Source organism: Carcharodon carcharias, chromosome 20, assembly GCF_017639515.1.
Source record: "Carcharodon carcharias isolate sCarCar2 chromosome 20, sCarCar2.pri, whole genome shotgun sequence".
Lineage (NCBI taxonomy): Eukaryota > Metazoa > Chordata > Chondrichthyes > Lamniformes > Lamnidae > Carcharodon > Carcharodon carcharias.
The window spans coordinates 67,959,996-67,978,518 of record NC_054486.1 but is presented as its reverse complement, the minus strand read 5'-3'; the positions used below and the strand labels follow the sequence as shown (position 1 = coordinate 67,978,518).

The 18,523-nt window shown below is 39.8% G+C and overlaps 1 protein-coding gene across 2 annotated transcripts in view; it reads right to left on the bottom strand.

Moving 5' to 3' along the window:
- Window positions 1-18,523, bottom strand: part of sos2 (son of sevenless homolog 2 (Drosophila)) — a 113,896-nt gene that overhangs the window by 73,498 nt on the left and 21,875 nt on the right. For both annotated transcript variants that reach the window (XM_041214127.1, XM_041214128.1), the window contains exons 2-4: window positions 12,372-12,497; window positions 6,571-6,702; window positions 3,765-3,929 (exon numbers count right to left, since the gene is read on the bottom strand). In XM_041214127.1, the coding sequence (XP_041070061.1) occupies window positions 3,765-3,929; window positions 6,571-6,702; window positions 12,372-12,497 (423 nt within the window). The remainder of the gene's footprint in view (window positions 1-3,764; window positions 3,930-6,570; window positions 6,703-12,371; window positions 12,498-18,523) is intronic.

The window sequence follows — 18,523 nt, the reverse complement described above, 5'->3', positions numbered from 1 at the left end:
GCAAACTGGAAATAGGGCAGGTAAATGTAACTGAAGACTATTTGACTGTATTGATAGTAAATGTCAACACCGGCTGGTTGGATTGAGTGACATTTCTATGAATTTCAGCTAACAAAAGATAGCAAAACAACTTTTTCTTTGATCAGCTACATAGTAGGGCCAAATAAACTGTTCCTTTAGTCACTCAAGCAAAATGGGTAAATTACATAATTATTCCTCAATAAAAACAGGATCAAAATATCTTATCTACATATCCATCAACAGGCTTACTGTACCTGTCTTATTAATTTATGACCACAGCCAGTGTTAATTGCTGCACAAACCAAATCAGAGGAAAACTTGGCTTACGGGCCACAACCATTTTTTTCTGTATTCTAAGCACGAGAAAAAGATGTACCAATCTCAGCACTAAAAGGTCCAGTAACACTTGTGTTTTTAAAAATTAAAAGCAAAAGTTTTATTAAGAAAAAAAAAAGAAAATTTAAGCACACAAGATTCCAGTTACACAATTAAGGCTAGTCTTTAAAAACATTCACCAAAAACTCTCTACTTGGTCAAACCCACAAGTAAACACCTTCCAGGCAACACTCCCTTATAGATATTTACATATGGAATCCAGTAATATCACACAAGGCAGACTGCTGTAGCTTTAATAAAGCTGACCAGTATCCTTTTCCAATTTGCTATGGAATTCACTTCAGAATCAAACTGCTTGCTACAGCCCAAGACTTCTCAACAGCTCCAGCCATCTGCAGCTTAACAGCTCGACAGCTATCCAACTCAATAGCTATCTTTAGCTCTCTGAACCTCAGCAGCTATGCACAGTAACTGTAATTTACCTTTACCCCTTTCATCTCTCACACACACACACACACACACACACACACACACACACACACACACACACACACACACACACACACACACACACACAGACAGCCTTCTTTACAGAATAACACAATATTCCCTGAATATATTAAAAAACACTCCATTCTCACAATCTGTACAGGGTCAGGTTTTCCCAACAAAACATCACGAAGAGTGATAACATCTCTGAGATAAAAACTCATTCTAGAATGACTAACCACAGACTGAGCACTGATTTGATTGTTGGTCACACTAACCCTGGGTGGTCTTTTCCATTATACTGCAAAATGTATTAATCAAATAAATTGTCAAAAATGCTGTACTTAATCTTCTGGTTCATTTTTCAGAAAATGCTTAGTAAATAACCCTCGCCATCAGTATACCCTTTTAACCATCAAACCATTATAAACTGCTGCAAAATCGTTTTGTTTCCTTCTGTTGGTTTTTCTTATTATTGTTGAAGTAGTAAGATGAATCATAGATAACACTAGCTTTGATAAAATTACAATAATTTGCATTTAGAAAATTATCCCAAGAAGTTTCACATAAGGCAAAAATCGATGCTTAGCCAGTGGAGTTATTAGGAGTAACAGAGCATGGGGATTAGGCTAAGTGAAAGCACACCTGCCACTGGTGGGGTAAAAGGAGCTGGATGCCCAAGGAGCCATAATTGGAGGATCAGCATGGAGGATGACCATTCCACAGTTTAAAAATCACTCTTAACCCAGGTTCTTTTGTAAAGAGTAACTTCTCTTGAACAAGGCACCTGGCAGCTGTGAAATGTGTTTCAATATAAATTACTTTGGGGGAAAAAGGAGTAAGGAAAGAAATGGGGAGGAAAGTTGAAGAATTAAATAGAAATGTATATTAAAAATATACTACAGAAAATAGTAAGAAACAAGGCCTTAAGTTTAGGGGACTGGGAATAATTGTAGGTCAGTGAGCATAGGGGTGATGGGTGAGCAGGACAAGGTGCAGCAGTTGATATGGGTAGCAGAATTTTGTTTGAGCTCAAGCTTACCAAAGGTGAAGGATGGCTGGCCAGGAGTGCAGTGCAAGGCTTAAATGTTCAAAATGTCTGTACTTCCTAATGGCTGACCTTCAGGCTGGAGCTATAATTTCTGAAACTGAACCTAAACTCTAATGGTTTAGCATTTTATCTCTATTTTCTGTAGTATATTTTTAATATCCATTTCTATTTAATTCTTCAACTTTCCTCCCCATTTCTTTCCTTACTCCTTTTTCCCTCAAAGTAATTTATATTGGAACACACTTCACAGCTGCCAGGTGCCTTATTCAAGAGAAGTTACTCTTTACAAAAGAACCTGGGTTAAGAGTGATTTTTCAACTGTGGAATGGTCATCACAAAGGTAACCCCAGTCTTGTCCTAAGATGATATCAACACATGCACTTTCCAGCAGGGACTGATCAATCATAATCAAGAGCAGGAAAATTGCTGACTTTCTATTATTCATGAGCCAAATTGACAGCTACAAAGTTTTCTGCTGAAGTCTATTATAATCAAATGTTTATGGATCCAGAAGTGGTTGCATCATCATACTAAATTAACTTTGGCAGTGATCTGGTTCAGTCTTTCTCTAAAGTATTAATGGCACTGAGGTTACACCTTCAGCATGTCCTTATATCTTCTTTTGTTTCTGGTTCACAAGAATTTATTGCAGATCCTTCTTTATCCATGCATACCCTTGTCATTTTGCTTAGAGCTCAAGAACTATGTCACTGGATAAGTAGCTATTAAGACTGCTTAAGTTCTCTAAACTAAACAGAAGTTCTATTGATTTTTCCAAGCACACTACTTTCTCTCTTGAAAGCAATAGGTTCCTTTACTTTCTTTCTATGGAAAGCCTTCAACTCCTATAGTGCTATTGCTACTGCTGCCAAGTGTCTGCGTTAGTACATCTCTACAGACCATTGAGGCTACACTGGACAATATTTTTCCAGAATGGTTCTGTATATAAAGGGTTATTATGTTTCTAAAGCAGTAAATTAGCTTTTGGAAAAGCAATGCTATGCCCAAATTAAGTCAAAAGGCTTTTTCAGGAATTTTATCAATTAAAAGAAATGTTCCACAGTTGAATGGTTAAATAAAATTATTATTTTTAAGCATGCTTTCTATACCACCTGTATATTTCTGGCCCCTAGGCTGATGTTGCTTTCAGTATCAGCACTTTAAATACAGAAACAATCTTGTATTTATGAAAGTAAATATATCATAGATATTAACCCTAACCAAATGGGCCTAATGCTTCTTTTTTCCTATAGCTAGAAATTATAAAACATTTTTAAAAACTCCAACAAAAATTGCAATGTATCCGTAAAATTGGTTATTAAAAATGTCTGGAAAAGACATCACCATATAAATCTAATCTTATGTATGCAACCTGAGACTCAAATTGGAGACTGCATCTGAATCACAGACTTATACCTGCCAAATTGCGTCTGTGCATGTGCCCAAGTATCCGCATGTGCTTAGCAACACAGCAAGATTCGACAAACCAGCAAGTTATTGAACAAAACCAAGATAATAGAGAAGGATAATAAAGAACTTCTTAAACAACGCTACTAAGTGCTTGGAGGTTTTAAGCACTGATCTTAAGAAAAATACTTCCTCCTGTACTACAAGTATTTAATCTTTGAACAATCTTTTATTAATTGTATTGAAAATGCAATGGAGTTTGAGCTCTTTAAAATACTGAGAAAAGAAATGTCACAGTTTCTATAAATAAACAATAATAACATTATAATAAAAAATTGAATTAAAATGAGAGTAATGGACAAAACTACCCTCCATGGCACTTATTTATCAGCAGTAATAATGGTTATTAGATTTTATGATGTTATAATCTATAGCATTGGGATAGCAAATCAATGCTTACCTTATCTGCACACATGGACACTTTAATGTCCTGCTGTGAAATTTCATAGTGTCGGATATTGCCCACATAGTTTCCAGCCAGCTTTAGAATGTCAGCTGAAATATACTCCAGCACAGCCACAATGTAAAGGGAAACCTGATAATCTGCTTTATAACCTAACACATCCTGCGAACAAAAAAAATGTTACATAAAATTTAAACAAGGCAATCAATTATAAGTGGAAATAAAAACGTTTAGATCATCAGGACTGTTTTTATTTTTAACTGTCAAAGATGAGGGAGAGGTTGGGTTCGGAGGGGGTGGGGTGGGGGGGGGAAGAATTGTAATTGAAAAATTGGTTAAATCTTAATTTGTTTTTGGATCTTTAAAGCTCAAGAAAATAAACACGAGACCAACAAAAAGACACTTAAACTAATTGACAACCCACAATTATTTATGCAATTACTTGCATTAACTCCCTGAAATAGTAATCCATTCATGCTCTATCGCCTAACCATATTGTTTTTCTTTGTCAAACGTTTAGCAAATTCACATTTTAAAGACTATGGATTCTGCTTCCATTCGGGGAGGGTTACTCATGTGGAAAGCTCTTTTTCCAAACTTTCTGACTTCTCCCTTTACTATTTTGGTGGTGATTTTAAATTTATGCTCTTTAATTACCAACTCATTAGCTGTTGGAGAATACATAAATTAACACAGTTGAGTTTAAACAGATAGTTAGGGTCCATTAGTTGATCTTTATTTGCCCCTAAAAACCCTTTTGTAGTTTTGAAAGCCTCAATGAAATTCATCCTTAAACTTCTCTGATTACTGAAGCACCACCAATCTTTTCACTTCTTTATGCCAACAGCCTTTCATACCTGGTATAATTCTCATGAATCTTTTCCATGAATCTAATGCCCTTCATATAATGAGTATCCAAAGATGCATGCATTGCTGTAACTGTGGCTTTGCCATCAATGTGTTGAATAAATTTGAATATAATAGCAAATGTTAATGCTCCAATGTGTATACATTTACTAAGAGTCATCCCTGGAATGTGGGAATCACCGGCACCACTGGCCTTTATTGTTCATCTCTATTTCACGCTAAAGAATTGTGCGATATCCATTCCTAATTCTTAACACCTTATGCAGTGATTCTGTCTTAATACAACTCCTGGACCTTCTTGTATTCTAGTAATAATAGAAACTTTTACTACACCACTACCTTATAACTCTTTCTCCCCACTCCCAATTTCCCTTGATAATGTTAGAACTAGGAATATTAAGTTCACAAACCTAAGTAACATCGCTGTTACATTTTTTTAATCCAAGCCACAATTATTAATGGCTTAATTTGATTTGAATGCTTTGTGCATTCACATGCACACCACTCAAACCTAACTCCATTGTTTTTTAAAACATTGACCCTGGTCAAGATTTTTCTTTTTAATCATTCATGGGATGAGGGCATCACTGATAAACCCATTAACTGATCAACTGGAAATGTCTTTAATCTTGTTAAATGTGAATTAATTCCATAATCTGACATTGTTTAGCTCCATAGAAGGTAAACATGATTGTAAATAGGTAGATTTGATTTTGACAAAAATTTCATTTTCCCCTGAATACCTGTCACTGGGGTGTGCAATCAGTTATTTCCCATCCCTAATTGCCCTTTCTGACAAATGAATGGTTTGCTAGATCATTTCCCGAGGACAGCTAAAAATCAACCACATTTTTGTGGGTTTGGAGTCACATATATGCCAGACTGGGTAAGCAGATTTCATTCCCTAAAACGGCATCAATGAACCAGAGGCATTTTTTTTAATGACAATCCAGTAGTTACACGGTCACCATTATTAATGCTAACTTTTTATTCCAGATTTATTTAGTTAACAGAATTTAATTCCATCAGCTAGCATGGTGGGGTTTGAACCAACATCTCTTGATTATTAGTCCAGGTCTCTGGATAACTACAGAAGTTCTCATGAACTATTCTGTGAATGTGACCTTTCACCAAAGGATTAAACAACAGTAGAGTTCTCATTGCAAATGGCAGGATGTATTTCCTTACTATGAGGCAGTTCAGGAAAACACATTGCCCAGAGAAGGACAAACAAGAAGCTGCATCAAGTCCTAACAGCCCACCACATACTGCTCCCAGAAAGGTCAGCCAAACAAAACTGAACGTAGAAAATGAAAACCAAATACAGCTCCCCAGAATACCACCCCTGGTGCCAATATCCCCACCATCATGAAAATTGCTCCCTAGAATTCTTCAACCCCATAAGACAAACTTTACAACTTCCTGCTAATTATATAGCTGGGTGCTTTGTTAATTGGAAATTATTTTTAAACTACACATAATGATGTCAATAATGCATACTTGTATGTCCTTACCCACCATAATATGGGCACGGTAATATCATAAGGTGGTCATTGTGTATCTGAAGTCCAATTACAATACAGCTCAGGATATAAGGACAGAAAAACGTCTAACAGATTGATAGGCAGGAAAGCCTGAAAATGCGATTAGACTCAACTGAAGGTGCATACCACTGACAGGGGAAAATGAAACTTTCCTCAAATTCAAATCCACCTATTTACAATCATGTCTACCTTCCATGGAGCTAAACAATGTCAGGTTAAGGAATTAATTCACATTTAAGAAGATTAAAGACATTTCAAGTTGGTCAAACATTCCATGACCCCCAAAAAATTCCTAAATTCAGTCATTTGCCAATCAAAGTGGCATTTAAGCATTATTTTAACAATATAACACACTGTCAAGTACATAAGCATAGATCAAAACAAACTTCCACCTTTAATATAGGATGTATTTTATCCACTGGTAGAAGAAGAGGATTCCTCCGTCTGCGTTTCTCAATAGCAGACTGTGCATCAGCAATAGCCCATTTGTCAATTGGGTGTGGGAAAGTTTTCTGAACACGTTCCTAAGAGGAAAAGGAAAATAAATGTATCCACCTTGAATAACACATGAAGAATGTCAGCTTAAATAATATCACAGGTCAAGTTCTACTGCTCATGATCAAAATTCACAATGCCCTTAAAAACTTTCACCAATATTTATCCGACTGCAGTAAATCTTAACATTCTCCAAAATCAAAAATTAATTAAATAATGTCCACAGACTCTATAACCAGAACATATAACTGAGCAGCATTACTAAGTGTTCACAAAGTACAAACAAATCTCAGTATTAAGTTTTGATATAGGACATTTGGTCATCAGTACATATACAGAAATCCATCTGCTAAACTAACTAGTGAAACTTCAGTTAACCATGTCTCAGTTGCTCGCCAGAACCCTTGCAGAATACTGCCCTGTGTGATATGTCTCCTTATTACTTAGTTTACTCTCATCCAACATAAATAAAACTTTGTCCCTAGAGAAAGGTTTTTTTTGTGTATTCTGCTTGTCTTTATTCCTGTGGTTAATTTATTGCTGTAGCATTTGTGCAAAATTTTAAGAGCTGCAATTTTTACCGATTTCCATTAACCATCAGACAGGTTCCCTCCATTATGGTAAAGAATATAGGTGACAATTAGAATTAATTTGATTCCGTCTACTGATACTTAAATTAGTGAGTGTGTGCACATCATTTGGAAAGGTGACTTCAGAAGGTTTCTTAATTCTGAACTCAAGACTATGTGCCATATAAGCAAAAGTACACTGGTACAGTGTTTCTCAACCTTTTTGCTTCTGAGTCCCCCCTTGAGTCATAGGGCTGGATTTTCGCTCTCAGTTCAGGAACCACGTCCATCTCCCAACACCCAGGTTTCGACTTCCAAAAATCAGCCCACTCAATCAGTATTTTGATCTCCAGGTGTCAGGTGTGGCTAGAGTCAGGCCTGCCACCTCCAGAGGCAGACCTGAGGTGGGCACAGAGGTGGACAGATGGAGAAGCTGGCAGGTTAGAAGGGCCACCTCCATTTACTGAGATATCATCCCAGTCCTGTACATGGTTGTTAGGCCCTCCAGCCCTCACCCCTCAACGTCCCCCCCCAACTTCCCTCAATCCCTTTTGTCCCATACCCCCTCCATGCCTCCCATATCCCCTTCATAACCCCACTCCCCCTCCAACCTCAATCTCCATGCCCCTTCCATACATCTGCCATTACCTCCATGCCCCCTCCAAACCCCTTCCTTTGCTCCCACGCATCCTCCATACCCACTGCTCCAGTATCCACTATGTTTAGAACCAATAAGCCATTGGCAAGTTTGGCAAGTCTTTGAAATTATCCTGACATTGACATAATATTCAAAGAGGCTTTGAAAATTTCCTTTAAAAAAAACTGTTCATCTTACAACCTCACAAAAGTGTCACTCAAACATAGCCATTCACAGTTTTAATGACAAAAGATTTAATCCTAACACCTCTTACTCTTGTCCAAATAAACAAACAGGCATCGAAAAACCAAAGGAAGAATAACTTAGTACAACTTCATAAAGTTGCCAATCAAACAAAGTTTTCACTACCATTCAGCATGTGTAAACAGAACCTGCTGAGGTGAATCTATCAGCTAGGCATCATTACAAATGCTTGGCTTAGCTCCAAAAATGGTTATATGATGTGCACCTAAGCTGCAGGCTCACTACAGCTTAGATGCACATAAAAGGTCAACTTCCATGGCCAACATGTTTACACATAAAAGGTCAACTTCCATGGTTGGCCACACTGCAGAACTGGGACTCCGATCCAAGAGTGCGAGTTCCTGATAGTTGACGGTCTGATAAGCTCATGCTCAACTTTGTAAACAACTGCCACAGACAAACACCAGCGAGAGAATGGTGAAATCGGCCAAACATGCATCAACACTCTGATTAATACTTGGTGCATTTATCCCACAAAACTGACATCAAACTCCACTGACCTGATACTCTGCTTATCAGATTTAAAACTAGAGACAACTCACCACACATTCTGCTAGGAAAAAAGCTTGCTGACAACTGTCAAGAAAAAGGACAGGATCTCCTCTCCTCCAACATCAGCTCTGGCAGCAGCAGTACATCGGTCCAATCTCACATCGGTGCACTGAATTAAACTCTACACTTTTTTGGGTGTCAAAAAAAAGTCGATTTGGTGATATTATTCTTCGTAAAGAATGAGGCGCCACTGACATTGGTAGTGATCAGTCTCACTTTTCTTTGTTGCAGGATGGGATTTTATTCTTGAAAAATGCTGATCTGGCAGACCCCTTGAAAACATTTTTGCAGGTCCCGGTTGAGAACCCCTACTCTAACATAAAGGATTAACAAACAGACCTACTGCTGTTTAGTAAACTTGTTTGTACCACTGACAGAGGAAAAGCGGAACATAAAGAGGAGTGGCAGAAATTATTACATTTTTTCATGACAGTCTGTACATGGCAGATAAAATGTGTTAGCACAGGAACAAAATCCAACTAGTTCCAAGGCTATAAGACTTATTAAAAATCTATTCTTTCATAGAACCAGATTCTAAACTTCAACTATCAGATCATCAAAAGCATTTATGACCGGAATGGGATAAGTAATTCCAATACACCCTTATGAAAACCATGCCTATCAATTGAGGATAATGATCTGGGCAACATCCTATTCAGAGCATCCTGCTAACTGCTGCAGCAGCTTAGCCATTTGGGCAATCTTTCCCATATTGGTGTATCACTGCAGGAAATGGGAGCACAGTAAGCTTAAGATAATATAAGTACTAGTACCCTAAGGTTATTTGCAACTCAAGAGTGTCTGCATCCCCTATGACCCAATTATCTTGATTCCTACTCAAGACGTTTACTTCAGTTATGAAGATAGATTGGAGAAGCTGGGTCTGTTTTCCTGAAGAGAGGAGACTTGGTAGAGGTGTTCAAAATCGTGAGGGATCTGGAAAGAGTAGATAGGGAGAAACTGTTCCCACTCGTGAAAGGATCAAGAACAAGAGAGCACAGATTTGAAGTAATTGGCAAAAGAAGCAAAAGCGATATGAGAAAAAGCTTTTTCACACAGCGAGTGGTTAAGGCCAAGAGTGCACTGCCTGAGAGTGTGGTGGTAGCAGATTCAATCGAAGCATTCAAAAGGGAATTTGACTGTTAGCTGAAAAGGAAGAATGTGCAATGTTACAAAGAGTGGGAGAATGGCACCAAGTGAATTGATCATTCAGACAGCTGGTGCAGACATGAGGGCTGAATGGCCTCCTTCTGCGCTGTAATGATTCTGTGAAGTGGATGTACTGAAAACCTATAATCAATCATTAACCAGAGATCAGTTAACTCAGTGCAGAGTAGGGACTGAACCAGGGGCCCTGATCATTTATATGGCTCCATTCTACAAATTACAGCATATTTACCAAGTGAACCATGAGGAAGCCATCCATTTTATGTTCTTTGTTTTGCTCTGGGACAAAAACAACCAGAAATACTATTTTTTTGCTCAGTTACCCAGTTAATATCCAACTTAGTCCTTTTGAAGTTATAATTTTGAGGGTTTTTTTAAAGTAATTTTACCTGCAATTATCTGCTTTCTTCTTTCCTTAACCTTCAAAGAAATATCTCATCTCTTATGACGGCTAACTTATTTCAAATATCCATGAAGTAGTACTAAGTTGTTTTTTTAAACCTCTTTGGATGAAATCTTTACATAGAATTTCATTTTTTTCCCCAAATTTTATGCAAACAGGAAGCTTCAAAATAAAACATTTTAAATGACAAACTAATCTTTTTTATTTAAAAAAAGTTACCAGAAATTTGTAGGTATCAGAAATTGAAATAAAATACCACAGATTTCTAGACTCCTAAATTAGTTAATTTGAGCTGGATCTTAAGATATCACACATTGGAGTTCATGTTTCACTTGCTTCAAACTAGGCTTGCCCAACCTACAGCCCTCTGGGCCACAATCTGGCCTGCCAAGCCTCTGTTTCTGGTCTGCGGACTCACTGTTCAAACTATGGCTAAATTCAGTGAAAGATTCTACAAACAGCTGCTCCTTCAATCAAAGGACATTTCTCTCCTGCATTTGCTGTTGATAGGCTCACCAGTGAGCCTGCTAGCAGCAACTGCAGGAGAGAAACAGTTTCTGATTGGAGAAGTGGCTTCTCTTTTGTTCTCATAGTCTGGACTCTCTCTGCCTTGTGCCCCTTTCTCTCTCACTTTCCGACACAGGTGCGAGCCCCCTAAAGGAACACAGGCATCAAGATGGCAGAGCAGACCGGAGAGGCCACAAGGAACAGTAGAGTCGCAGCAACAATGCCCACCCAACCCTCCACCCAGGGGCGGCTGGAACATCAGACAGGGCGGAGTGAGAAAGTGCATCTCTTCACAGCATCTAGAGTACCTTCTCAGCAGTAAACTGTCCAAATTTCACGGACCCGGGCAGGGAGTGAGTGAGTCTGCATGAGTGAGTGTGAGAGAGCAGATGGCTATGTCCGTGCAAGTGAGGTGATGTGTCAGTGCGAGTGAGCCAGACACACACACACACACACAAACCCTTTCTCTCCTCCTACTCCTTCCTCCCCAAAAACCTATCCACAAAGCAGGCCAGGAGAGAAGGAGAACCCAGGCTGAACGGCAAACCACTTCCAAACCCTACTTTCGTATGAATTCCGCCAGCACGGAGTGTGTGTCACCAGAGGTGAATGCAAGGTCAATGTTAGTTAAACCCAACTCTTTAGCTTGGCCGCAGTCCCTACCCCTTCCCTGGTGACCAGGGCTTGGGGCCTAGTCTCTCTCTCTAGCTCTGCTTCTTAAGCAGAAAGGCAAAAAAGATTAACTGTGCAGCTTTGAACTTTTTAACAGCCATTTTTATTAATTACTCTTTTTTTAAAAACTGATCAATTTATTGCTTTGAAATTGATTGTTTTTTTAAAAAATCATGTTTAATTTTATTCCAAACCTCATCTTGCCAAAGTTTGCTCATTAGCCCTTTCAGTGAGAAAAAAATTGAAATGTGTCCCCCACCCCCATGCAAAAAGGTTGGACAATTCTACTCTAAATTCATACTAGAATGAAATTTGCCTCAACATCTTATACTGATGTGAAATTGGAATATGCAATTCAGAGCACATTAATACTATACACATTCTATTCAGTACATTTACACTGTCAGACTGAATTCTATTAGCTGCTGATAGATGAAAAGAATCAGACACAAGGATCAATTAGCATAGTACTGGAGTACTTTGCTTCTGGAGATGCAAGTCACTATGTTCAAATATGTATGCAGGTTCAGCCGCTCTTGTTTCAATTAAGAGCTATTGCTGCAACCCACTTAATATGAGAAATACTCAAGGAGAGATGACACACATCATTGTCCATTCCCATGTACTGGTATGCATCAATCACTGCCAACGTAAAACCAACCCAAGAAAGGTTATATTTTACATTGGAAATCACTTTACAACATATCTTGGAGTCAATCTAGCTATCGTGTAAAAGCCTCACCATAATAAGGGCAACTATTTTGATTCACATATCAGTTTTATCACAAATCAATTTGCCCCTTTTTCCAATTTAGCAACTTAATCATTAACATGGACTTAAAATTGTGCAGAACACGAACACCATTGATGGATGCAATTCATTTTTAATATGGGAAAAATACAAATACAAAACACCATCATTCTTACCTCCACATCTTGAACAGTCCGCGGTTGTGCAACACAGAGCATATTTAATAACTGGAGAATCAATTCTTCTATGTAAAAGAGGGCATCTTCTTTTGCTGAGAGGGTTGGATGCACCTGCCTTTGAACCTGTATCAAGAAACCAAACTATAAATATCTTGTGAGAAAGGTATTTATTTTGAGCAAAGATTTTAACTATCATAAATCTCTCCCTATCCTCAACCCCTTGCATTCTTTGGGTGAAGCCCAGACTTTCTGGCTCTCTTTCATTTGCAGCAAATTAAGTATCTCTCACTGTTGTAGGAAATCACCAAATCTGACCTGAGAAGAGGATGATCACTTCTATCTCAGCCAAGTACACGGCTTCCCCATATCAATACAAGTCTTAAGCTAAAACTGATGTACTTTAGGAAATAATCCATGTCAGAGAACACCTGGTCAACCCAATATTCACTGAAGAATCACTCATCAGGTAAACTGGGGGGAAAAAATTCCAAAATCCTCAAGCTAAGAGCAGAAAATTCACAAATCAAAAAATCAGATGACATACCTCTCAAAAAAGCAGGATTTTTAATCTACAAAGCAAAAGATAGAGCAGAGCAGCATTGAACTAACTTTTCCCTCTACCTGCCCTCTCCTAAAGGAGGCTAACTCCAAAACCTTGAATCTTAAATCACAACAGATAAAATCCAAAGACAAGATCTCATAAATCCTATAAATTTCTCCAACCGTAAATCCACTGTACCCACTACTATTTTGCATGCTCAATGTTTTCAGTGCTAATTATGACTGAGGTTGATATTATTGTTTCATGAATGCACCTTCTTCATGAAACAATATTTAATAAAGGATAATTAATTCCTCAGCAGCTTGTGAGTATCCTCATGGTAAATTCATAGTTTAATTACTAAGATAATCCAACTGGTTTATACAAGACATTACAATGAGTCAAATTTAGGTATCAATCACTCTTCGGTATAGACTGGGTGTAATACCCAAATAGTTCTCCAGTGAAATGTTGAGGTGAGGGTTTAAGGAATTGTCTGCTGCTCAATAAATACTCTCAGCAGGGTAACAGCCCTAGTGTCCTTACAAGACATAGGAGGCTGATGTCAAAGTTTGGACGAAATTGCAGGGACAGAACTGGGCGAGAGCAAGTAAGAATTTATGGATACAGACAGCAATTTTACATTTTACTCGTTGGATGGTAGGCAGCCAAAGCAGATCAGGCAAATTGAAGTAATGGATGAGAATGACAGGATGTGCACACAAACCTTTGGATAGGTTGGAGTTTATGAGGGTGAAGGATGGAAGCCCAGAAAGGAGAGCAGAATAGTCAAACCCGGATGTGACAAAGTTGTGTATTACAGTTTCAGGAGAATTCATACTGGAACTCCAACGACGTGTAGTGGAGGCTCCTATGACAGAGAAGGTGACTGTCCCTTGGAATTCCAAATGATTGACAAATTTGAAGTGCCAATCATCTGTCTTCCTTTTGCTCATAGCATTCCATTTATTGTGCAAGGTGAAAAGTCAATTCCAACAGTACACATTTCAAATACCCCTGTTGCTCCATGTCAGGCATGTTGTCTTGAGGCAATATAGACACATCAGTCAATCTGCACACAAGATATGCAGTTTAACATTTAGATAACCTGGTAGCTTAGAGAATAAAAGGTAAATCACAGAGTAGATTCAGTCAGGGAAGTTGAAATATCTACATTTATCCTCTCTCGCGCAACCCCTCAAAAAACCTCTGCTCTGCAAATACTTCTTTCTTTGCTGATTTCCAAGTAAGCAGGCGAAGCCACAGATACACTACTGTCACTTCAAAGTCAACCAACAGGAAATGCATTCGTCATCATTCAATGATTGACAAAGCAATTTTAGAAAAAGAGTGAGTGTTCTCTTTAAAAGCATTGAATGCCACCTTAAAGTTAGTGACCCTTGCAGACTTAAAATATTCCAGCCGACGGCCAAAACATTCAAGAGATGAATCAGGTGTTTACAAGATTCAAATAATGATTATTTTTAACAAAAAACTCAATGTCCAACAGGTGTTGGAACAGCCAGACCCTGCTTTGCAGGGTCCTATTGATCTGCGCTGGCTCCAAAGCCAGTTTAAAATTGCAGTGCCTATTATTATGAATGAAGCCAATCTGGAAAGCAGGCAGCTCTATTTCATCAATGACAGCAGGGTGGCTCTGTTGTCAAGGAGACCCAAACCAGCAACTTTGTGCGAACGGGCAACTTCAAGGAAATTCGTTCAATAGCAAGGACTAAATATTTTCACTTAGGGGTTATTTTAACAGAATATTTTTCAATGAAGCATTCCTTATTCTATTAAAGATCATTAACACCCGCTATTTACAAAGCAGGATCCTAGACCACAGGAACAGAACTCATAACTCCACTCCTCCATTACCCCCAACTCCTCATCCCCTTCCCACAGCACCTTCCCATGCAATCGCAAAAGGTGCAACACCTGCCCTCTACATCCTCCCTCCTCACTGTCCAAAGCCCCAAACACTTCTTTCAGGTGAAGCAGTGCTTCACTTGCACCTCCTTCAATTTGGTCTACTGTATTCGCTGCTCCCAATGTGGTCTCCTCTACATTGGGGAGACTAAACACAGACTGGGTGACCACTTTGCGGAACACCTTCGCTCATTCTGCAAGCATGACCCAGACCTTCCTGTCACTTGCCATTTCAACACACCATCTTGCTCTCATGCCCACATGTCCATCCTTGGCCTGCTGCGATGTTCCAGTGAAGCCCAACACAAACTGGAGGAACAGCACCTCATCTTCCAATTAGGCACTTTTACAGCCTTTCAGACTTAACATACAGTTCAACAATTTCAGATCATGAACTCGCTCCTCCACCTTTACCCCTTTTTAAATCCATTTTTTTTTTAATTGAATTTTTAAAATTTATTTTTATCCCTTTTCCCCAATCCCCACAGAGCCGTCACTTGTTTTTGTTCTATTAACACGTTATTCAGTTTTACCTTTATGCCACTATCAGCACCTTCTTTAGTCTTTACCACTATCATTAACTTTGTCTTGTGTCCATGACATCTTTGTCAATCTCTCCTTAGCTTCCACCTATCCCTCGCTTTTTATCTTGCTCCACCCGCTCTTAAAATATCCATCACATTTCAACTTTTTAGTTCTGAAGAAGTCACACGGACTCAAAACGTTAACCGTTTCTCTCTCCACAGATGCTGCCAGACCTGCTGAGTTTATCCAGCATGTTCTGTTTTTATTTCTAACTTAATAATGTGGCAATAATCATCAGCCAATGCTATTATTATACACTTACAGCAGAACGTGGAAACTAGAGGAACATTGTGCAAACCCAGCGAGTTTACCCAGCAGTGATATGAGGGAAAATCTAACTATATTCAAATGGCCCCATATTAATAATATACAGCATTTGAAGAATGTCATTAGAGAAACTTAAAAGAAAGATAGTCCTTTACATACAAAATGATACATAAAGCAGAAAATGGAAAAGTGATGAGTAATACCAAATCAGTGTGGAGATAGCTCCCTTTGTTTTATGGCTAGAAGCATGAAGTACTTTATAGAATGTAATTCTTCCTTAAACACAGGGGAAGGGACAAAGTATTTACTATATATCTGGAGATTATCTATCCTTTTGCATGGTTAGATGCATGCGTGACACGGTAAACACTATACCAAGAACATTAAGAAAGAAACTACACTTATATCCTCTTCCACCATCCATCTGGTGAGTGAGACATCATGCAGATTGAATGGTAGAGTTCTGGATGAGTTAGAGTTTGCGTAGAAAAGGAATCAGGGGAAAACTCTCCAGTGCTTGGATTCATACCTAGCACAAAGGAAGATGTTTGTGGTTGTTGGAGGACCATCACCTCAGTTCCAGGCCATCACCGGAGGAGTTCCTCAGGGTAGTGCCCTAGGCCCAACTATCTTCAGCTGCCTCATCAATGACTTTCCCTCCATCATAGTCAGAATTTGGGATGTTCACTGATGAGTGCACAACGCTCAGCAACATTCATGACCCCTCAGATACTGAAGCAGTCCGTGTTCAGATGCAGCAAGACCTGGACAATATTCAGGCTTGGGCTGATAAGTGGCAAGTAACATTCATGCCACACAAGTGCCAGGCAATGACCGTCTCCAACAAGAGAGAATCTAACCATTTCCCATTGACATTCAATTGCATTACTATCATTGAATCACCCGCTATCAACATCCTGGGGGTTACCATTGGCCAGAAACTGAACTGAACCAGCCATATAAATACTGTAGCTACAAAAGCAGGTCAGAGGCTGGGAATTCTGGACCAAGTAACTCACCTCCTGACTCTCCAAAGCATGTCTTCATCTATAAGGCACAAGTTAGGAGTGTGATGGAATACTCTCCACTTGCTTGGATGAGTGCAGCTCCAACACACAACACCATCCAGGGCAAAGCAGCCTCCTTGATCGGCACTCCATCCACCACCTTCAACATTCACTTCCACCACTACCAACAAACAGTGGCAGCAGTGTGTACCGTATACAAGATGCACTGCAACAACTCACCAAGACTTCTACCACCTAGAAGGACAAGGAGAGTAGATACAAGGCAATACAACCCACCTGAAAGTTCACCTCCAAGCCACACACCATGCTGACTTGGAACTATATCGCTGTTCCTTCACTGTTGCTGGGCCAAAGTCCGAGAGCTTCCTCCCTAACAGCACTGTGGGTGTACCTACACCACATCAAAAACAGAATTATCTGGAAAAACTCAGCAGGTCTGGCAGCATCGGCGGAGAAGAAAAGAGTTGACATTTCGAGTCCTCATGACCCTTTAACAGAACTAGGAACTAGGTGAATCCAAGGAAGGGGTGAAATATAAGCTGGTTTAAGGTTTTTTTTGGCGGGGGAGGGGGGGGGGGAGGAGGAAGAGTGGAGGGGGGTGGTGGGGGAGTGTGGTTGTAGGGACAAGCAAGCAGTGATAGAAGCAGATCATCAAAAGATGTCACAGACAACAGAACAAAAGAACACATAGGTGTTGAAGTTGGTGATATTATCTAAACGAATGTGCTAACTAAGAATGGATGGTAGGGCACTCAAGGTATAGCTCTAGTGGGGGTGGGGGGAGCATAAAAGATTTTAAAATATTTAAAAATAATGGAAATAGGTGGGAAAAGAAAAATCTATATAATTTATTGAAAAAAACAAATGGAAGGGGGAAGAAACAGAAAGGGGGTGGGGATGGAGGAGGGAGTTCAAGACCTAAAGTTGTTGAATTCAATATTCAGTCCGGAAGGCTGTAAAGTGCTTAGTCGGAAGATGAAATGTTGTTCTTCCAGTTTGCGTTGGGCTTCACTGGAACAATGCAGCAAGCCAAGGACAGACATGTGGGCAAGAGAGCAGGGTGGAGTGTTAAAATGGCAAGCGACAGGGAGATTTGGGTCATTCTTGCGGACAGACCGCAGGTGTTCTGCAAAGCGGTCGCCCAGTTTACGTTTGGTCTCTCCAATGTAGAGGAGACCACATTGGGAGCAACAAATGCAGTAGACTAAGTTGGGGGAAATACAAGTGAAATGCTGCTTCACTTGAAAGGAGTGTTTGGGCTCTTGGACAGTGAGGAGAGAGGAAGTGAAGGGGCAGGTGTTACATCTTTTGCGTGGGCATGGGGTGGTGCCTGGGGGGGGTTTGAGGAGTAGGGGGTGATGGAGGAGTGGACCAGGGTGTCCCGGAGGGAACGATCCCTATGGAATGTCGACAGGGGGGGTGATGGGAAGATGTGTTTGGTGGTGGCATCATGCTGGAGTTGGCAGAAATGGCGGAGGATGATCCTTTGAATGCAGAGGCTGGTGGGGCGATAAGTGAGGACAAGGGGGACCCTATCATGTTTCTGGGAGGGAGGAGAAGGCGTGAGGGCGGATGCGCGGGAGATGGGCCGGACACGGTTGAGGGCCCTGTCAACGACCGTGGGTGGAAAACCTCGGTTAAGGAAGAAGGAGGACATGTCAGAGGAACTGTTTTTGAAGGTAGCATCATCAGAACAGATGCGACGGAGGCGAAGGAACTGAGAGAATGGGATGGAGTCCTTACAGGAAGTGGGGTGTGAGGAGCTGTAGTCGAGGTAGCTGTGGGAGTCGGTAGGCTTG